Below are 23403 nucleotides of genomic sequence, written 5' to 3' on the forward strand. Positions count from 1 at the left end.
TAGCTGAGTTGTTTGCACATTGTCTGAACTAAAAAGTAAAGATTGGAGGAGTGGATTCGGGTCTCTCTCTCTCTCTCTCTCTCTCTCTCTCTCTCTCTCTCTCTCTCCCTCTCCCTCTCCCTCTCCCTCTCTCTCTCTCTCTCTCTCTCTCTCTCTCTCTCTCGCTACTTTCGCTCTTGTTCTCTCACTAACAGAACACAGTCAAATCAAGTTATTTTAACTTTGACAGTGTAAAAATGTAGTGGTCCATTACACTTTCAAGAGATACAGTAACACTCCGGATTTCTACAGTGCATCTCAACTCAACCTTCATGTATCATTTGTTTTGAACAAAGAGTGTACCTTACAGTATATTTACACATCTGACATACTGACTGACTGTATTACAATTTCACTTAGATAACGCAAGGAGGATTAAACTGTTTTTTATCATTCATATATTTTTTGCTGTCTTAAACTTCTTTCCTTTAGTCCTCCGTTGATACACTTTACCTTCTCAAGCTGGGTTTGTAATCAGCTTGTCGTCATTATCATCATCATTATCATCGAAACATCATTGTCACCATCATAATTATATCTATATATCTCTTCAATAAATTCCTCTCTGACAACAACTGTACAATCGTACACAGTGTTTGACTTTTATATATAGGTTTGGGAATATATTACTTGAAACTAAGAAAAAAAAAAGAAGAAAATATATTAATATCCCAAAGTAACAAAAACATGCATGTTTCAATGTTTTTGTCAATAAAAAACAAAATAGGTAACATAATTGATGGGATCTGTTTTTCTTTTTTTCTTTTCTTTTTTATTTACACTGTATTGGCACTGTTTTCGTTGTGTTTTGTTGGAAACTGGAATGATCATAAAGAATACTATCAATTCTACTGTGTGTTAACACTCTCCTGGTACCGGAAGTCAGAGGCCTGCTCTAAATGTCAGGTTTGACAATCATACTCACTTTATAAACACACACAAACAAAAGAAACAAGCCAAAATAAAGAGGGGTGAAGAGAGCAATTTTAGACTCATTCAGGGGGAAAGGGATTGTGTGTAGAAAAAAGCATTTCACTTCAGCTTGAAGGCTGATTTGTACGGCCGGCATCGAAAGAAGGAGTCGCGCAACATAAAGACATTCTAGAAGACTTTGCATCGCGACATTTTAACCACTTAGACCCTCTATTCTTAGTAAAACGGACCTGAGTTGCAAGTGTACTTGGACCGCCTTTTTCTGTCTGCACAGTACATCAAATATTTTCGCCCAAAACAGGAGATCTACAAGCTCACAACGTGTCATTGTGAGCTTGTAGGCCGGTCTATTTGTGGCCGATGCTCCTCCCAGAACCGTTTAAACCTCTGGGGTTCAAGTGGTTACGCTTGTAGATTGGCTTTTTTCGGCATGTGGCTCCCTCATACAATGTCGTGAAAATTAAGCATATACTGTGGCAGTTTTCTCCTTTAGGCAGAAACCCTGTGACATCATGTCTAGTGACAATGTTTCCCAAATAATGGTCTCTCTCCCTCCGTGTCATCTGGTGGACCTGCTGTTTACCTTTTTATTAGGGTGAAAATTCAAAAAGAGAGCATTGACTTATGCTTTGTTTTTTTGTGTTTTTTTTTGTTTTTGTTTTTTGAAAACTCTTCTTCAAAAGCAGCATTAACTTACTCAGGCAAATTAGATAACCTAAGGAGACAAAAGTAATTGAACATTGCCAGAAAAGAACAACGACTCGGTTCCAATTTTGGCAGGCAGGTAGGGATAACTGTCTTCAATTTCCAGTGTTTCCATGTCAAACTAGTGCTTGACAGTTAATCCGAGGTCCTTGTGTGTGAGCAAACATAAGGATGTGTGTACATGTGTTTGTGTGTCTGTGTGTCTCTACATACTCATATATTCAGTGCAAACACGTTGGGTAAAAATCCCATCTTGACCATTAAACCACCAACTCCGTTATTTCAAGTGACAAAGTGGAACACTAGAGTCCACCTTTTGACCATCATCACTTCCTTCACAGTTCTCTGTCGCGTCTCTTCGAGGAGATAAACCGATTTGGCAGACTGACATGCCTTTTAGTGGACCAAGTGCTGCCAAGCAGCCAGTTCCCACCCCACCCCGCCCAATTCCCAACCGCCCACCCACCCCGTGTCTGATCCTAGCCCAATTCCCAACCGCCCACCCACCCCGTGTCTGATCCTAGCACAAGCCAATGTACTTGAGATTGTTTTGGATGATCACGTCCGTGACAGCGTCAAACACAAACTGGATGTTGCTGGTGTCAGTGGCGCAGGTGAAGTGAGAGTAGATCTCCTTGGTCTCCTTGTTGCGGTTGAGGTCCTCGAACTGCCGCTGCACATAGACGGCAGCCTCCTCGTAGGTGTTTTGGCCTTTGTAGTCGGGAAAGCACACTGTCAGAGGAATGCGTTTTATCTTCTCAGCCAATAGATCTTTCTTGTTGAGGAAGAGGATGAGCGATGTGTTGGTGAACCAGTTGTTGTTGCAGATGGAGTCGAACAGGCGCAGGCTCTCTGCCATACGACTCTGAGGATGTCCGGGGGTGAAGGAGAGAAAAGAAAGTGATATTAGAGTTATAACAGAGGTTTTCAACCCTTTTCATATCAAGGCCCATTATTTATTGGGTATTTGAGCCACGGACTACCATTAGACCCAAAACTAACTAATATTTTGTTGTCGTTGGACAAGATTTTGTCCACAATTCCATTCTGTATTGATGTTGGTACCATTAGGAGAGACAACAGGCAAACATTGAATTGTGTAGACTTCTTGTAAATTAAGCAATGAAGATATGTAACAATAATTTAACTCTTGAGAGTTACAGATCTATGGGGCCCATTTGGTTAGCAAAACTCCATCATTTAGCTGGGGACCACCTGGAACCACCACTGAGTTATAGCATTGTAATGGCCACAGTCGGATGGTTGTTTTCACATGTTGGATAAGGTGATTTGGAACACCTGCAGGGTCAGAGGAGATTTGACCCTTGTGAAGAACCTATAGATAAGAGGAGGTCTAATCAATGTCAATTGTCAAGCAACACAGATCTCCACTTTACCAGTCACAGAGGGATGGCTGCTCTGTTGTATCAACACAGTCTTGAGATTCATTTAGCCAAATTCATTCTGACACAGATTATTACATATCTTGCCCAATTTCCTTCCTAAAATTTGTCCCATGTATGAGTAGTACTAAACAATTGTCTGAAATGATCATGTGTAGCCATGGACAACGTTTGTGTGGCCCTTTTCCAGGACTTCCAAGTAGAATAAAGTTCCAATTCCAAACATTAAGATAAGTGATGGCACTTTCACTCAACCCTTGGGACCAAAGGTACAACATGGCAAACTTGATCATTTCCGTGTGTGTGTGTGTGTGTGTGTGTGTGTGTGTGTGTGTGTGTGTGTGTGTGTGTGTGTGTGTGTGTGTGTGTGTGTGTGTGTGTGTGTGTGTGTGTGTGTGTGTGTGTGTGTGTGTGTGTGTGTGCGTGTGTGCGTGCGTGCGTGCGTGCGTGCGTGCGTGCGTGCGTGCGTGCGTGCGTGCGTGCGTGCGTGCGTGCGTGCGTGCGTGCGTGCGTGCAGGTCTTTTTGACTGTAGCAAATAGTCATTCAAGTCATTATGCATAATTTAACTAACATCTAATTCACAGTGAGTGCGGTAAAGATAAAGTTTGTAGACATGAAGAAATGTGTGTGTGTGTGTATAGAGAGAGGGGGGGGGGGGGGGGGGGGGGGGAGAGAGTACTAGTCCGTAACGCTTTGTGAGCTTGTACATCGGCTATTTTCGGCACATGGCACTGGCGAGCGACTAAGTACTAAGGAGGCTGATTCTTCCACTCGCACTCTCTCGTCTGTTATTCTTATTCTATTCAGTCCTCATGACAAGACAGTGAGTCACAGGAGCTGCTAAATGAAAACAAGGTCACTGTGGCTAGCCCGACTGCACCCTTCCATACAGGAAGTACGAGCAATGATGGATGGATGGATGGATGGTAGGGCTGTTCTCAACACAATCAAGACAATATATTGTCCTTGCGTAACCAATATATTGATTACGCCTATCAAGAGACAATACTGTAGAGACCTAAAGAATTTATATTCCCCCAAAAAATATTTTCTTTTGCAGGACAAAAATAATTAATTTGAATTATTTTAAGTTCTATGTGGGCCTGAAGTGTAAGTATTTTATTTGAGCAATACGTTAAAGAAGAGCTCTTGTAGTGAATTCAGTAGGACAGGACATTATTCAAATTGAAAGTGTATCGCGATCCGAAACGTAGCTTCTGTATCTTGATGGGTGTCCTATCGTGAGGTTGTTGTAGGCAATACCCGCCCCTAATGGATCGATGGGTGCTCGAGGCAGCAGCTGCGGGGCCTTGGGGGGCATTAGGCCCTGACCCGAGACCAAGCGGTTATGCCCTGGCTGTCCCTGGCTCTTCCAGTATGAAGTACGTGATACGTTTAAATGTGTTCTGTTCTGTGTGATTCATTATCACTGTGTTTTGGTCTATGGGCGGAAAACCTTCACTGCAGGAAATGAAGCCAACGAGGAAGTGAATAAAATCGCTGCAGTTCTCATTAATGTCCCAGAAGGTGTCACTATTTCCCCCCTCCTGCTGGTTGCAGAAGAATTTACATTCCGTTAAAGTCAATGGGTATTTGTATGTGGCAGTGTCTGTGTGACTATGGGTAAGAGAAAAGAAGGAGCAAGTGGGCGGGTTCAACAAAGCTGCAGGCATGTGGTGAGTAGCCAGTAGCTTGTGACTGGGAGGTTGTCAGTCGGAAGACTGGGCTGCTGTTTGAAAGGTTACTGAAAAACATATATCGTGCTCTGAGCAAATCACAAGATCTAGTTACAGTCTGAGGAAAGGATAGTGAAAAAATAGTTTTCTTTTGACGTTTAAACAATCAATACTGGATACTGATACTGTAGAACACATTGTAATTTTTTAACGCAGCAGATTTTTGGAGTTGTTTTGATTAAATGACCACAGGTATAGAAAGCAATGGCTTGCATTTTAAACATCTGGATGGTGGTCACTGGTTACCTTTACAGATGAGCTCTACTTTTGGGATAAGTAGGCCTCCACACGAGATAAGGGTGACCCATAAATAGTGTACACATTTTACGGAGTGGTTCCTAGGGGCTGTCTAGATTAGAATAGGGTCTCTGTGCCTGCCTGTGTCTGTCACACACAGCTCCTGCAGCTAATCTTGCAAACTACTGGGCCGATCAGCGCCACATTTCTTGTGCATGCTGCCAGTAGGCCAAGTCAAGAAGTGTATTCATGAATATATCTTTTTTTTCCCCTCATATTTTTTTCATTATCTCCCCAACTTATTTATGCCAATTCCTCATGTGTATGCCAACTTGCCAACCCCTACTGACTGTTGATCTGGGGCTGGTGTAGACAAGTGACAACAACATAATTTTATGCTCCATGCTGAAGGCTATTTGTTTATTTTGATCACTTATATTGTACACTCCTGGTAAACTCTGACACTTGAAAGACACAAAAGATAACCTGCACGGAATTTCTTTTTTTTTAATATATATATTTTTTATCCCACGATTTTGTAACCCATTTTTCACCCCTGTGTCAATTATCTAATGTAATCCTGGGCTCTACACACCCTCCGCCAACCTGGGGAGAGCAACGGACTTGAACTCATGCTTCCTTCATGCGTGAGTGCACGGAATTTCTTGACAGGAAGTAGCTCATAACATGTCTAAGGTGGAACAAAAACTTTACAGATTGAAATTGATAATTGATAATTCAAGCTTTCCGTACAGCTGCAATGTTGGTCAGTTTGACGTTGTTTAATACAATTAGATAGGACTTTTCTGTTTGGATGAATGGGCTGTCAATGGGAAGGTGCACCTAGTTAGCACCTTGCTGGCAAGATGGATGCAGTCTGCATATGGTCAATTGGCCCTCACTCCCTGGATATGCCAATAGCCAATGCCCATGTGCAATTTCAGATTGACTGGTCAACCCACTGAGGCGACAAATGGATGAGGACAGACTTACAGAGATATTCTATATCATATCATATCCTATAAACTAAAGTATATCCTATTTTTTTAAATCAGGATATACTTTGTCATTTGCGGTCACAATGCATCGCATCTGCATTGTGAACCAGTAGATCTAAAAATAGGGATGCCAGCCAGGTTGAACGAGGTTAATCTAGGGTGTGAGGGAAGAAGGGAGTATAGTTCCCAGAAGGATGAAGCGAAAACACCCTTGCCTTCCTTCTCTTCAAAACACAGTAGGAACACGCCTACAGTATGCAGGTACTCAGGGACTTATGCACACATGTGAGCATGTGCATGCACACTCGCGTCGCATGCATGCCGTTTTCCCCTCTCTAGTCTCCCTGCAGCAGAATCCCGTCCCTACGGGTCCGTTTTAATTTGTGAGTTGAATTGAGAGTTGACAGTTAATAATTTTACACTGTGTCAGTATTATGCGTGTCTTAAGTACCAGGTCTTATTACTTAACTTAAGACCTGGAGGCGTGATCAATGCCATTTGGCTATTCTGAGTGGCCAAACAGCATTGACCACGCCTCCAGGTCTTAAGTTAAGTAATAAGACCTGGTACTTAAGACACGCATAATACTGTCTCCAGACAGAGACCTTGGGGCCCTATTATGCATGTCTTAAGTACCAGGTCTTATTACTTAACTTAAGACCTGGAGGCGTGATCAATGCCATTTGGCTATTCTGAGTGGCCAAACAGCATTGACCACGCCTCCAGGTCTTAAGTTAAGTCATAAGACCTGGTACTTAAGACACGCATAATACTGTCTCCAGACAGAGACCTTGGGGCCCTATTATGCATGTCTTAAGTACCAGGTCTTATTACTTAACTTAAGACCTGGAGGCGTGATCAATGCCATTTGGCTATTCTGAGTGGCCAAACAGCATTGACCACGCCTCCAGGTCTTAAGTTAAGTCATAAGACCTGGTACTTAAGACACGCATAATAGGGCCCCTTATTATTAAGCGCAAAGCATTAATGAAGAGTTTCGACCCCATTGTTAATGCTTTGTTTCCAGTAAATACAAGTGTCTGAAGTGAGGAGCCAGCCGAGCCACCCCCACAATAATTCAATTCATTGAAGTTCTTTTCAAATGCCACATGCGTCACAAGAAGGTACTCTTTGTAATGGCATCAATGGAGATATTTTCCCTTTCCCTCTGCTTTGCAACAATGCCTCCATGTCGGAACAGCCATTCTCTTTCAACTTGTCATCTCAGATTGAATGCCTTAATTTATTTCTCATCCTTGTTGCACTGCACTGCTATAGTCGCAAAGTCGTGGATCTTCTTGGCATCTGCATGCATGGATTAAAGTTCTCAGTCACCACGATTGATTTCAATCACTTGGATTCCATACAAGCCAGCATGTCTTCTATGGAAGCATGTTGCACAGCAAAAAAATAATCTACAAGCCCTCAATGCATCTGCAACTGCGACGCAGTGAGAGCTTGTAGACATTTTTGGTTATATATATATTTTTTAAAGATTAGAGCATTTGAAGTGATCAAACTCGCAATATATGTTCAGAAGCATCTTCCATCTTAATAGCCTTCATATAAAAGCAAAGGTTAGAGCCTCAATCTGTGATTTCTTCACCTGGTTGGAGGTATAGGAACAATGTTCATTGTTTAGCAAACAGTGCAGTGTGTGTGTGTGTGTGTGTGTGGGGGGGGGGGGGGGGGGCACACATTTTATACATTTTATTTTGCTTTCATCCATGTGTACATGGGAACGGCATGGCACCGATGTGGACCTCTGACTTCATGTGTTCAGCCTGCAACGTCACGCGCCTATCCTATGATGATCCTATGATCCTATGATTAAAATTGGCCATTCAAAAGTAGCCAATGTACACAATGTCACATTGCAACATGCTATGAACTTGGAAAATGTGCTATTTTGAAACGTTTTGCCTACAATGAAATAACCTACTGTATATAGCCAGGGTCAAAGTGGTTATGTTAAAGTGGCTATAGCTATAAAGGTGCGTTCAGAATTGAATTGAAATATTCGCCTCGGTTTGTCCCATTTGTGCTACGCCAGGTCGCGCCGCACCCGTTCGCGGCGCTTGCATAGACTTTGTATGTAATCGCGCCGCTCTAACCATCCAAGTCTGAACGCAGCTTAAGAGTCACATACACTACTGTAACTCTGAAAGGGACTCTTATCTGATTTCTATTTCACAACCACTGCTTCTGGTTGCTATAGGCACGACTATCATTTACAGCTACAGTATAAAGCTACAGCCTACAGGATAATCATATTTGCTTAGCATACTGAATAGGTGGCATGTATGCATATGGTAATCTGGTTAACTAAATTAACAAAATTTGACAGTCACATTATTTGTCATGTATCACCACTCAGTCTACAGTGGCCTCATTGTATTTCAGGCAGCTTACTTTTAAACCCAATTTCAAAAGACTATTAAATAAAAAATGAGCTAATTCAATTACAGGAGAGTAATGCATTTGTTGCAACTCATTTACCAGAATGATGTCAAGAGATAAACATATCGTAACTGAATTCTGATTCGGAAAATTTAAATTCCGAAATGTGCTACCATCTAATTTGATTCTGAAGTGATGGCCAGTTTGAACTGAAAGCCATTAACCTAGCTATCCAACTTTCAGTTCTGTAAGTTTATTTACTGCTTATTGCGTGTGGCTGTAAAATAAATGGCTGTAAAGGTTTTACAGTAAAAATGCAAAAGCTTAAACTCATTAATTAGCAGTTAACGTTTTCAACACAAGAGTAGCGCAAAAGGATTGATTGCTGTCTCAGTTTGTGGTCTGCACTAAAGAGCCAGTCATTAGCCACAATAATAATGCACTCGGACAGAAACCTTGTATATCCAAAACCGTTGGTTCTTTTAAAAAATATATATTATTTAAAAACTATTGAAAATAGTGAAAATAGCCAATATTCACACATTTTGTGTGACACTCTTGGATTATGAATCAGGAAATCGATTTCCGAAAAACCCCAAAATAAATAAATATGGAGGTATGAGGTTTCTGCCCGACAGCCATGACACGGCTTCTTCTTTGGCTACTGAAAGCTACACTCAGTGGTGGAAGAAGTATTTGTTCAAAATGTACTTGAAGTACCAAAGTAAAAGTACTCAAACTGCTTTTGGTGTGTGTTACCCAAATGTTGTCCTAACACAAACATTAAATGCCTTTGACAATGAATGGACAATTTTGAGTGTTTGTGTAAGCACAAACATTGCGTAACGATGGTGATGATAAGAGCCGCCCCTCACTTCACACGGGTGGGATTTAAAAAAAACTAAAAACAAGCTATCTATAAGCTCACATCTCAACACATTGTGAGCTTGGCTAATTTCAAATGGCTGAAATATAAAATAAGGTTTAGTGGTTAATGTATATGTGTTTTGTATTAATAATACAAAAATAATCTGCATTTTAACTGGTAACAAAGTAAAAAGTATTGAAAAATGGAAAATACTCAAGTAAAGTACAAACTGTGTATCTATCTCAAACTTGCACTTAAAGGACGACGTCACCCATTTTCACTCTATCTTTGTATAATTGGTTCTCATTAATGCTATTATAATATGGTACACAACAGGGTATCAGTATCGACCGACATTCTCTCCATAGAGTAATAAAATAATAAAAGGATAGAGACCGAACCGGAGGGTTAGCCCCGCCCCCCCCCCCACTATTAATTTCAATAGAAGTTGCTCAGTGGCGTTTTGAAGCACCCGGAAGACTGCCGGAAGTATAATTATAACTCAATGGCTCGAGCGAGCGGAAGTTTAGCCTAGCCTAGCCCCGGACCTCAAATTTGAGGTAGTGGCAGCTTCAACGTTGGATACTGGATAGCCTTACTGGGGGCTTGATTTTCTCTGATCGGTAATCGGCATTTACCCCATCTGTGATCGGCAATTTCCCCGATCTGGAGAAACTGATATTTTACACCATTTAAGTGGTATAAATGTCAATCAGATATAGAGTATAATATAATTTAGCACACAGGAACAGTTTTGACGTAGGTTTTGACATATAATAATTTTGGAAATATTAAAATGTACAACATTTACGATACGATCGTATCGGTCCCAATAAACCTGATCGGAGCATCCCTACACAAAAGTACCCGTCTTGTCTCAGACGAAGGGTGTGGACAGTTCTGAAACCCTTATAAAACCTGCAGACTTTCTATTGCTGAAAAGTTAGCATGCTATACAATGGAATAGCCTCTGCCACAGCCAGCCTTCATCTGCCTTAGCAATGCATATACAGAAACGCAGTGGTATGTTAGTATCGAAACGTGAGGCTAATAATGGAAGCCATTGTGCTCGCATGAATTAATAATAATAATATAATAAATAAATAAATATAACTAAAACCTGCCTAATGATGTCACTGGTAGGCAGGGCTCTTAAGCCTCCCCAGCCATAGATATTTAAAAACAAAATAGATGCCTCATTGGTACATTGGAGCCATGAAGAGGCCGGAACAGCCTTATTCTTTTTTTTTGGGGGGGGGGGGGGGGGTTTGCCTTTACTGATATGGTACAGTGATGCCCCGAGCCCGTGGCACGCCGTATTACTGGCCTATAGGTGCCTGGACCGCTCAGCCGCGGTGTGTTCTCTTTGTTAATTTGTTGCATTTTATATGTATAAATTAATCGACACAAAAATAAATTAACTGTAACTGATTGATTTCTAATCAACAACATTGTTTATTGTGTCTCAGGGCCGGAGCCCTATACTTTGTCATACAACAGTGTTCCACAACAATAACGGAAATAGCCGATCTAAACCTCCGATCTATAACTATTTCCATTAATCAAGAAGTGTGTTTCTGGGGCTTGTAGAACATCTGTTTTCGCTATTTAAAAAAAAAAAACAATTTATTTTATTAAAATCGGTTAGCGCTCATTTTTCATAATCAATTAAATCGACTAGATTTATTAACTGTTACAGTGCTATGCATACACATGTGCATGCACACACACTCGCATGCACGGGCGCACGTGCGATCACACACACACACACACACACACACACACACACACACACACACACACACACACACACACACACACACACACACACACGACACACCCTTCCTACAGCAGTGCATTTGTGTTCTTTCCAGTGCTGGTGTTTGTTGTACAAGCAGGCCTTCTCATCCTCCATTCCCTAGCCACACAGCTCACTGTCAACAGCCCAGGATTAGGAGCATTTGACTGGCCTGTTGCTAAGCAACAGTAACCTAGGCAACCAATTCATTATGAAGACAAGGATGGGACAGGGGGGAAAAGCGTCAGGGCTTCGTTTGGTGGTCAAAAATGGTTATATATATATATACTGTGATTGTCAGTCTCTTATATAGGCTAAGGCTACTATGTAGGTAATGGGTATAGGATTATTATATACTGCCTGAGTGCTTGTATAAAAATACAACAATAATGCACACTGTCAGTGGAAGGGATGCTTTATTATGAAAACGTATGTATATTTTAAGATGTAAATTGGTCTCTGATGAGCATTTATATCTTTAGATACTTTATGGCTGTAAAGTGCCTGCCTACCACGGCAGATGTATCCGGTTCTGTCGAGCGTCTATTATACCAATACAATTGGCCCGTGTTTGGGGGAGGGAAGCTGGTCAGCAACTGTCTTCTCTTAATTTATATAAGAACAAATTAAAGTATGTTCTGATTAACCAGATCACTTAAATTATTCTTATTCTAATTAGTATATTTTCCCTGTTTTGTATTTATTATTATTTATTTTTTTACATAATATAGAAGCCGATATGGCAACTATGTTGACAATCCATTTTCGATAATCATGTTATAGATAATATAGTTTTTTTCAATCATATTCTAGACCCTTTCTTTAGACTATGCAATCATCGTTATCTGTAAATAATATGTATATTGCTTTCAAATCATGTTTTGTTGTACGGTTGAGGCCTCATACATACAGTATAAGCCCCTGCTTCCTAACACTTTACTTTATTTATTTTCTACGTATTTCCCCTTTTGTATTGTTTTTATACTGTGCTAAATAAATCAAATGGAAAAAATCAAATCAATCAAAAAAGCTGGGAGGGAGGGACGGTGGTACTGCAGGTACTCCTACGGGCGGTGGTAGCAGCGCAATTTAAGGCTACGCCCCGGTTGCGTAAAGGCCCGCCCCTGCCTGCCTCTGATTGGCCCCCCTTCTACTAGTAGTAGAGCTGGGCTTAGGAAGTAGTAGAGTGCCTGTGCAGCTTCTAGTAGGAAGTAATAGGGTTCTTGCGGGGCTTCTAGTAGGAAGTATAGGGTGCCCGCGGGGCTTCTAGCAAAGAATGTCTAAAGAGGACGAGACGCGAAGACCGTACGGGCGACGCCATGGTGCTCCATGGTGCTCCATGGAAGGAAAGAAACATGCGCAGTTGAGACCAGGAAGTTGTACATGCACAAATGTGGGCATGTATTTGAAACATGTTACATGCAGCACACACACACACACACACACACACACACACACACACACACACACACACACACACACGCACACACACACACACACACACACACACACACACACACACACACACACACACACAGTCACATGCACACACCCATCTATGCATTAACCCATTCTTTACGAGTTTACGGGAACCCCTTTTGGTGTTTTAAGCATTATGTTATACTTTAGCTATTGCCATGCTATGAGCTTGTAGATCTGTTATTTTTGAAAAATCGTGAAAATGTGGCGCACATCTTTGAATATACAGTATATTCTTTCAGAGCGAACGTTTTTAACTAAAATCTTTGCTTCCGGGGGGTCCCTGGAACAACACATTTTCAGATGGGTGTTCCGTGGCCAAATATAGATCATTCCGGGGGTCCTTGACATGAAAAAGGTTGAGCACCAGTGATATAGAAACATAGGTTCTTCAGAAAACGGTTAGGATTTAGAAGCCTTTTTTTAATCGACCTCAGCCCTAAATGCATTAATGAACTATAAATATGATCTCTCTGCTGCCTAGGGACCTTCTCCATGGGTGGCTGCTCATCTCAGACAATCCATAGAAAATTAATTGGATCCATTGACTTGACATCCGTCAATGTGTGCAGTTAGGCCTATACGTACGTGTCAAGGTTCAAGGATCAAGGTTTATGTATTGTTACATCGTGCGCGGGTAATGTACAATTATTTTGCTACCTCAGACATTGAATAACAATAATAATATTATGATAATCATCATTATCATAATAGTAATCATAATGGATTTTTGTTTACCTAAAACCTACAACAGTAGAACTATTGTTAATGCTATAAATGAATAGCCTTGCCAGACACCAAAACCAAAACACTTGTTCATGGATATTCCTGTAGCATTTACCAACACTCTCTTTTCCCTCTATTTTTCATTCCTTTCCTACTGTAAGAAATCACTGCACCTGTGCTGTGACTGTTCTCCCTCATACAGTGCTTTCACAATGAATCTATTTATTCTCACAGCCAGGTACATATTCACACATTCTCCTGTGAACTCAATTAGCACTGCGCTGTATTTATGTTCTCCTCAGCGTTTACTTTTGCCCTACAAACACAAGAAAATGTGTGTAATACTATCACAATGCACAGCATGTGTCCAGAAAATGCTATGGTTAAAACTTAAAACATGTTTATTAATCAATTGCGGAAAGAAAGAAAAACTTGTCTATTATTGTTGGGAATAGTATCAGGAAGTTGAGATGGTAGAATATTAGACACACCCTAAAAACCTTCCCCATGTGCCTAGAAAGACCAAAATATCTTATCTACTCTTGACTGTCTGTAAATTACTCTCAAAACACTATAAGACAATTAATGCATATACTATCTATGGAAAATAGCTCAGATCCTATACGGCGAACAAAAGTTCGGAAACTTAACTTTGGTCCATTTTGTCTCCACTTTAATAATACCAATTGGTATTGTATTTTATATCATTTTAATCGTTGATTAGTCATCTTTACAACGAGGTATAGATTGTATGGTTCGGGTGTCCGTGGAATGAGCAACACAGCTAAACGTGTATAACCCATATACTGACGCAGAGACTGCCGAGCCTATTTCAATGCAGCACACTCTGCACTGACATCCTGTCTGGAGTGTCCATCTTTAATGCTAAATAAATAGCGTCAATGCTAGCGAGCTAAAATGAAGCCATCCTTGCTCTAGAAATGTTTCCATCTAAACCTCAATCAGCAAAGACCTCCGAACATCGCGCATTTTATCCAAACCATGGAGAGCTCCGTAGATTTCGAGTTATTCAGCTTTTTAGTCAGCCTGTATAATGGGAGGTGAACAGCAGCGCGGTTGCGCAATCCGGTCTAGGATCGCTAAAGAAGGAAAGGCCAAGCCAAAATAATAATAAAAAAAGAAATCGGCGATCTGGTTTGATATCAATAATAAAGCTTATCAAACGGAACATTACGCCAGAAGTAGTTGCTAGTTGGATTCCATCTGACGGAAAGTTCCGCCAGGAGAAGTTAAACCGTTAACAGGACTTTGTTACAGTTCTTATATTGTCCCACGCACTTAAAAAAGGATTGTACTTGGTGTCAGTAGGAATAAGTAGGAGTAAGACAATTGTCTAATTGTTACCACTTTAGTGCCTTGGCAGTAGCATAATGTGCAGGGAAGTCTGTTACACAGAACCCTGTGCCATGGGCACAGCTTCTATTTAGCTTTTAAATAGGCTACATTTAAAAGAAATGTCCACACACTTACTTATATTCATAATAAAATCATACTATTTTCATATCCTCCTGGTATGACCTACTGTATGCAATATATGGTAGAATATTTTGCTCTTGTCATATATTATGTGAGCTTACGTTAGGTCTATGTCAATTTTGGGGTGCTTGGTTGAGTTTTACAATTCATTGTGCTTCATGGTGTTTTGCATGGTGCGTGGAGTATATGGTTGGTAGTAGTTGGTAGCTAATCTAAATACTAGTCTGTGTATCTTATCTATTAGTTAACAGCAGTGAAGGATGGAATATAACTGTAGGTCACAACACCAATCGTAGAACACAAGGTTGAGTGCAGTTGTTATAATGTATCGCACTGTATATTTTCATTTTTTTTCAGTTGATGTTGCATGACTGTTTTCTACTGCATGTGCACGTGCGACGTGTGTGTGTGTGCGTGTGTGTGTGTGTGTGCGTGTGTGCATATGTGTGTGTGTGTGTGTGTGTGTGGCCCCTTTGAAGTTCTCTTACCGTTAGGTTATCCTCGTAGAGTTTGAGGTCATAGCCACTTAGCTCGACACAGAAAATGATTGCGGTCACGCCCTCGAAGCAGTGGATCCACTTCTTCCTCTCCGAACGCTGTCCCCCCACGTCCACCATCTTGAACGTGAGCTCCTTGAAGGTAAACTTGTTCTCCACGATGCCAGTGGTCATGTCGCGGGAGCGCAGGATGTCCTCCACGGTGGGGATGAACTCGACCGCGGAGATGCGGTCCAGGTCGTTCAGGTAGTAGGAGGTGTTGTCCTCCAGGTGGTACTCGTTGGAACGCTGGAAACACTCTTGCACCCCCGAGTCGGTCCACAGGCGCTTCATGACCCCCTGCAGCTCCAGCGTGATCTCCCCCTTGCTCTCCGCGGGGCCCGTGAGGGCGAAGAGCTGCACGGCGTCGTACGCGCGGTCGGCGTCGTAGAAGTCGATCTTGAGGGTGGCCATGGCCCGGATGATGCGCGTCAGGGAGTCGATGGCGTTGTAAAGGATGAGGGGCTTGTATTCCTTGCAGGCGTCCAGGTTGAAGCCTCCGCTGTGGATGATCTTCATCTGCTTGACGATGGTGCTCTTGCCCGAGTTGCTGGTGCCCAGCAGCAGGAGCTTGATCTCGCGCCGCTGCCGCTGGCTCTCCGAGCGCAGGTGGCGGTCGATCCGCCGCGAGCGTCTCGCGGCTTCCTTCTCCTCTGAGCTCTGGCGGCATCCCATGGTGCCCTGTGATATATTGCGCACACAGGAAAACGTGGCTGCTCGCTGGAGATGCAAACAATAATGCGAATTTAGAGGGAAGGACAAGTGATATGAGTGTAGAGTTGAACTTAATGTTCGGCCTTGTACTTGCAGAAGCTTGCCGGGGGCAGAGAGATATAGTCCAAACCTGCCAATCTCCTGCTCTTAGAAAAAGTAAACCACCACAGAAAAGGTGTGCATCAGGAATGTTTTATTCTCCTCGTATCGCAACCTGGTCTGGAAGTCCATGTGATGGCATAAACCCACGGTTCAGAGCTGGCCTTGGCACGGGGCTCTACCAGGGCATGGTGGGATGCCAACGTGGAGCCTGGCACTGAGGTTGGACTGCCTGCTTGATGCCAAGGGAGCGGTGGGTCCCTCGGTAGCAAGGGACTCCCCCTGAGGAAGTGCCCTGGAGGAGGGGTTGGGGTGTGACGACAGTGTGTGTCAGTGAAGACAGTGTTTGGGGTCGATGGGTGTGAATAACGAAACCCCCTTGCACTCCACCCACATGGTGCTTGTAGTCCCCTTTTGTCTCGCTGCCGCAACTGTCCACGTCACTCCGAGATCTCTGCCCGTCCCCCTGGCTCCTCTGTGGGACGATGACCCTCAGATCTCTGCCCGTCCCCCTGGCTCCTCTGTGGGACGATGACCCTCAGATCTCTGCCCGTCCCCCTGGCTCCTCTGTGGGACGATGACCCTCAGATGACTGAAGGCGTCCAATTCTGCACACAGAATAGTGGAGAAAGAAATTAGCAGTGGTTCCCCGGGGAGAAGAGGAGCAGTTTCTCAGCCAATACACAGGTTAAAAATGAAGAAAGAAAAAAATACCTAGCTAAAAAAAAAGAAGACAGTCATTACTGACTTTTCCACATCATCTTTTCTAAGTAAACTGCATGTAGAATACAATGTACTGTATGTGTTTCAATGTACTGATCTATTAAGCAGACTCCCTATTAGTGAAACGGTCAGTGTTGTGTGCCTCACTCAGACCAACGACAATGTTGCTGTGATACTATTTCACTGTATCGACTACCTTACTCTCCTGTTCCTGACACTTATACACTTCCCTTATCGCAGTCCTGTGTTACCATAGACCATGCAGCCACAGCAGATCTCACTTCATGTTTCCATTTAACTCACAAGCACACGCGCCTGGCAACACATGCACATACAGTACTATGCACACACACACACACACACTCACACACACACACACACACACACACACACATGCACGCCACACAGTCATTGTATGGATTTAAGCAAAAATAACATCTCACACACACACACACACACACACACACACACACACACACACACACACACACACACACACACACACACACACACACACACACACACCCCTTCTACTAAACACTTACCGGTAAGCCTTTTTGAAAATAGGAGACTACAAGCTCACAGCGTGTGTGTGCTCTGCAACACCTTATGAGCCTGTAGATCTGCTATTTTTTGAAAAATGCACACTCATTTTGATAAATCTAGCACAAAAATCTTTTCAGATGGAGGTTTGCGGTCAAATACATATCAATTAGGGGTTCTTTGACATGAAAAGGTTTGAGATACACTGTTCCAGAGAGCTCTGCCTCCTAAAGCGCCACGTGGTCAAAAGCTGTTTGGGTTGGGCGGGGGGTTGTGTGATTCACACGGAGCCTGTCATCACCCTCAGTGTCACTTCCTGTCCACAGTGATCAGCTGAAGGTCAAACTCACACATATCCAACATTTGAAAAGGGAAACGGATGCGAATTTAATTTGAAAAAGCAATATGTTTTCCCTGGAACAATCGGCCTTCCTGGAACCCATTCACACCTCCAATCCACCTCACCTGGCCTCGCTAATCTGCCCTCAACCTAGAGTGGTTTGCAGCTAAATGACATCAGGTGTAATGTTTATTTACTATCGCAGTGGAAAATAACTGGCATGAGCCAGCAGGTGCCTCTCTCACTCTCCTCTTTCATACAATCTTCTTCACACAGCAAAGCCTCTTCTCATTCCCCATACATCAGTTGTGCGTTCTGCAGGTGAGGTGCTACAGTCAGCGCCATCGTAAATAATTTCACCAAACTGATGGTGAAATCAATAAAGTCTGTTTTGACATATCAGGCATTTAGTAGGCACCAACTATCATTTTCTATTACATGCATATGACAAAATACTGATTTACTGCTGAATTATGATGACATGGATTTGGAGATTGTACAATAGTCATCTATTTTAGAGCATAAATTGTGAGCAAAGACAGGTTGAGAACAGTGAATATGCCTGTGGGACTATGTGATAAATAGATGCACATTGGGATAGGCGGTATGCTCTTGGCTGTGTAGCAAAAGTGAAATCATGCTGTGGCCTATTTTTTTGTTGCCAAAACCATACTCCCCAGACCTGTAAAAAACAGAGAGAGGGGGAGAGAGAGAGAGAGCATGATGCAAAGCTATCAGTGAAGCTCAATTTATACCTGAAAACAGCTATTCTACAAGCAGACGACGCATCGCTGATGCAACGCGTTGTGAGCTTGTAGATAAGCTATGTTTAGTGCGTGACACATGGTACGCCAGAGCATAGATTGGGCATGAGGAGTAGGTCCACTCTTCGAAGGATTGTAAAGACAAACAGAGCGGGACGAAGCCATAACAGAGCATCACAACACAAACAGAGTGAAGAGTAGCCTATTGTTCCCCTTGGCTTCAGGCATCTGACTACCCTCTCTCAGATCCTGCCAAACCGGTAAACCACATGAACCCCTGCTCTGAAAATAGCAGATGTACAAGCTCCCAAGCACAAAATGGACAATTTGCAAGCTCACAGTGCACCGCCGCAACACACTGCGCTAGGGGCTTGTAGGGCTTTAGTTCCGATTATTCCGACTATTATTGGTCCGACAGTCATCACTAGACGACGACCTACCTCAAACCCTATTGGTCAGACAGTCATTAGACCGACGACCTACCTCAAACCCTAACCTAACCATAACTGCAAGCACGGGAGCAGCGCATGTTCGAGCGCTAGTCCGACCGTTGTTCCCGCATGTCGGACTAATGCTCCGTCGGAATTACCAACGGATCCCAGTCTAGAGACTCTAGTCTAGAGTCTAGACCAGTGATTCCCAAAGTGGGGTCAGGGGACCCCCAGGGGTCCCTGAGTCAGTTCCATGGGGTTCCCAGCTAAATTATAGTTTGGAACCAAATGAATAGACCATTACAGGTCTGTAACTCAGAGTTAAATTAACATTGATTTTACAATATAAATTGGGGGTCCCAGAGATAGAAGGCGTTCGTAACCTATATTGCACGTCAGACTGGGGGGTCCTTGAAATTGAACAGGTTGAGAATCACTGCTAGAGCCGTAAAAACCTTCTCTTATGGGGGTCCCTGGCATATCTTTTCAAATGGGGGTCCGCGGGATAATTTGTGTCAATTTGGGGGTCCTTGACATGAAAAGGTTTGGGAACCATGCACTGGTCTAGACCGTATGGAGCCCTGGGGTACTGCAGTCAACGAAGTATACAGAGTTTAAGTGGTTAAAGCCTCATTTATACTTTATCATATAGCGTTGAATTTTACAGGTCACGGATACAACTTATTGTGTGCCTGTAGATCGGCTATTTTCCGTGTGCAACTCTGTCGTACAACGGAGCATAAAGTAGCGTCGCTACATTACTCTCATAAGAGAACACTCAATATAAGAATTGTGTGCAGATTCATTTCAATTAGCTGTAATTAATTAAATAGGCTAATATGGAAGGCATACAAGTTCTGCTCTTTGACGCAATGCCTATTTAGATCATTGCTGAGGCGGTGGTGTTCAGGCAGTGTATTTCTACACTGTACTATATCACTCTACAAACAGAAAGCGATATGCTTTGCGCCACGTTATCAGCGAGCCCATCGTTGCCAGCGTTATTGCACAGCATGTTCAGGTTTTGGTACCCACAAGGATGAAATAGGCTCTCCCTCTCTCTCTCTACCGCCTCTCCCTGTCTCCCTCCCTTCCTCCCTCCCTCCCTGTCTCCCTGTCTGTCTGTCTGTATGTCTGTCTGTCTGTCTGTCTCTTTCGCTCTCTCACTCTCGCTGAGCAAGCTCTCCATTGCCAAACAATGATTTGCACTGACGTTGAGGATCTCCATATATGGCCATATATGACATCAGACACAACTGAAACCTTTGCCTAACAATGCTGACATGTCCGAATCAGCGCAAATTGGTGATGTTCGGCAAATAGTTTCTCGAAATGTAGTGCATGTCCATATGTGGGCATAATATGTCCATATTTGCGCATGGCTAATTGTGCTGACGTCAAACCGTTGCCAAGCAATGCTGATTTGCACTTACATTGGGCTTGGCATGTCCATATTTGAACATAAGCCGAATAGTAACTGAAGACAGCTATTGACCACTCTTTAGTGAAATATTCGAATCTAGTTGCAAACTTGAAATGTGTAGATGTGATGTGCCATGCGGTTGTACTTTAGCAGAGAGTCACAGACACACCAAGCAATGTGAAATGATTGCCTGATAATATGCTCAACAAAGGTTCACAAGATACCTTGCAGTTGAAGTATAGTATAAAAAGTAAGTATGCATGTGTATATATAGCCTACCTCGGCTATATATCCTCGTATATATCTATCCACATTCCCAGCCATCAAACCAAGCGTGTTGTGGGTTATGATTTATGAAGAATGCACAGTTATGGTTAATTCATGTAAAAAAAAAAAAGGAAGACGTGTCTCTTTAAGGGTACGTGAGTGGAGGGAGAGCCAGCCGTATAGGGGCCATGAAGAGAGGCCAGTCTCTTGTTTTATCATGAGAGCTGAGGTAACGTGATAGCCAGGGTGAGACCGGCCCTGTCACTCTGTAGCCTTTTCCTTTACGTCTCTGTCTACACATGGTACAATAATACTCCTCCCGGCTCCCGGTCCAGGCACCTTGGCTGAACCGTAAATTAATCTGCTGTCATAGGTTGTGCATTCTGTGAAATCATTATTGACACAGATAATGTCATGTAACGCATCAGAATTGACTGTTGTACCCATGTAAATATTTACAGTAGTTTCCAAAAGGTTATGGAGAGTGCCACATGACATAATTTCAGTGGAGACACAGATACTAAAGTGAATGGATCACAAGGTGGGTGGGGACAGATCAATAAAACAGTCAATGAAGAGAAAGAATTACTCACAACATGCAATTACATCTGTTAGACACCGACATGGAAAAACAACATAGCTGCTGAAGAGGAGTACTTTAGATCAAATTAACTCAAGAGACATATGGTTTGTAATCATCATAACTAGAAAAATCACACCCGTGTGAAGTGAGTGGTGCAACTCTGTGTGGGGGTCCCCGGGGGGTCCCCGGAACTTCAAGACCCACAGGAACCCGCTTGCCCGGTTCCGGCGAGCCGCCCTGCGTCCGAAAGGGTCGAGAAATGACAGAGTTACCGTGTGGGGGTCCCCAGGGGGTCCCCGGAACATCCAGACCCCCATGAACGTGCCTAGGGAGCCAGGCCGGTTCCAGCGAGCCGCCCCGTGTCCGAAACGGTTGAGAAATGACTTACCGTGTGGGGGGTCCCCAGGGGGACACAGAGTACTGTACTGTACTGTACTGTACTGTACTGTACTGTACTGTACTGTACTGTACTGTACTGTACTGTACTGTACTGTACTGTACTGTACTGTACTGTACTGTACTGTACTGTACTGTACCATATAGGAGTGGTTGCACCACTCAAAATGTGCTCCTCTGAGTGGATATATCTCCACCAGGCTGGATTGCAGTGTAAGTCATGGGTTGCAGCCGTCAGGACACGGGGAAGCTGGGGGGAATTTAAGCAATAAGCCACGAGAGGTCTCAGGTTACCGGGTATTTTACAATGGCTGGGGGCGTAGGCAGACCCGACGCGGAGCGGAGGGTCTTCTACCCCCCAGCCATTGTAAAATACCCGGTAAGCTGGGGCCTCGAGTGGTTACAAACATATAGCAATATTAACCTAATACAACTATTAAATTCACAAAAGTAGCTACGCTTTGCGCCACCAGAGCGAGCCACATGACTTCCTTGTTTTGCTCAGCAAGTAGGCTATGTGACGGGAGAATAGAGCTTGATGTCTTTACGGGGCTGCCTGGAGCCACACATTCACAGTCATATGAGCCAGGCGGTGGTTAGACGCCCGCACGGCATGGGTTTGTAAGGTAATCAAGCGCTCCCCTTCCCCAGTACAGCTACAGAGATGCAGAATCAGGTGGGAATGATATAAAGTGATTGAAGGTGTGGGTTATCGGTGAAATTTACACCGGTCACGTGACGGTAACCAGCCAATCAGAATCAAGTATTGGGACTACCTGTTTTAGAAAGCATTTTTTTAACATGAGGCGCAACTTCATGCATTTGTGGGTGACAATCTGGGGTAGTGGTGGGTCGGTCATGAACGATCGATTCATAAGAGCTGGTTCTTTGCCGTGAGTGTGAACGAATTAGTTCACGTCTTGAAATGATTCGGTTCACGTTTTCGTTCACCCCCCTGCCCCCCTGCCCCCCCGCCCACACACACACACACACACACACACACACACACACACACTCTGCACACAGGACGGGAGGGGCGTGGGGATGCGTGCTGTTCCGTGACAGACAGACAGACACTCAGACAGCAGACATGTATGTGCATTGCATTGCAATTTGAATTGAAAAATAACCACTGTTGTGTGTTGTGTTAATGTGTCTGTCTTTGACAAAAAACAGGTAGTAGCCAGTTAGCCGGTGGTCGTGTACAGTATCAAACCCTTGTTTAATACTATGTGGTATAAGCCTCACCACTAGGGATGGAGCTTGAAACATGAGCAAATAAATGACAAACTCGATAACAAATTTATACCCGGTATCAATAAGGTGTGGGCTTATCGAGCCTGATATTATCGAGCATATATGATGTCATGTTTATACAATCAAGACAAAACTACACTTACACTTGTCAGTGTAAGTGTAACCTCACGTCACCAGGCTTTCCACCTCGGATGAAAGCCTGGTCTGTGTTACTAAATAGCGTATGATTATCAATAAAGATTAACGAGCTCCATCCCTACACACCACAGATTTCCAAAGATGTTTTTGGTTCGGATAAGTGAAAATAAGTGCTGTAGCAAACAAGAGCTCATTTTATTAACCCGTTTTGTTCATAAAACTTGTATTAGTCTCACGAGGTCTTATGTCTTCACTTCCAGCATTGGAGGGTTTGAATCGCGACTCAGAATGTTTGGGTTTTGCCAGAGAATGACTCAGGTAAAAGCCTCTCGTTGGCTGGGCTGGTACTGGCCAGTTCACATGTCATTA

At 43.2% G+C, this 23403-nt stretch overlaps 1 protein-coding gene across 1 annotated transcript; it reads right to left on the reverse strand.

Annotated features, from left to right (window-relative positions):
- Positions 1 to 2197: 2197 nt before the first annotated feature.
- Positions 2198 to 16178, reverse strand: gnaz (guanine nucleotide binding protein (G protein), alpha z polypeptide; the record flags this gene model as incomplete). Its single annotated transcript, XM_079524642.1, has 2 exons — positions 15309 to 16178; positions 2198 to 2542 (listed from the first exon to the last, which is right to left on the reverse strand). Exons 1-2 carry the CDS (start codon positions 16029 to 16031, stop codon positions 2198 to 2200), a joined length of 1068 nt encoding a protein of 355 aa, XP_079380768.1. The 5' UTR covers positions 16032 to 16178.
- Between the last annotated feature and the right edge of the window lie 7225 nt (positions 16179 to 23403).

This window comes from Electrona antarctica (assembly GCF_951216825.1).
Source record: "Electrona antarctica genome assembly, chromosome: 16".
NCBI classification, from domain to species: domain Eukaryota; kingdom Metazoa; phylum Chordata; class Actinopteri; order Myctophiformes; family Myctophidae; genus Electrona; species Electrona antarctica.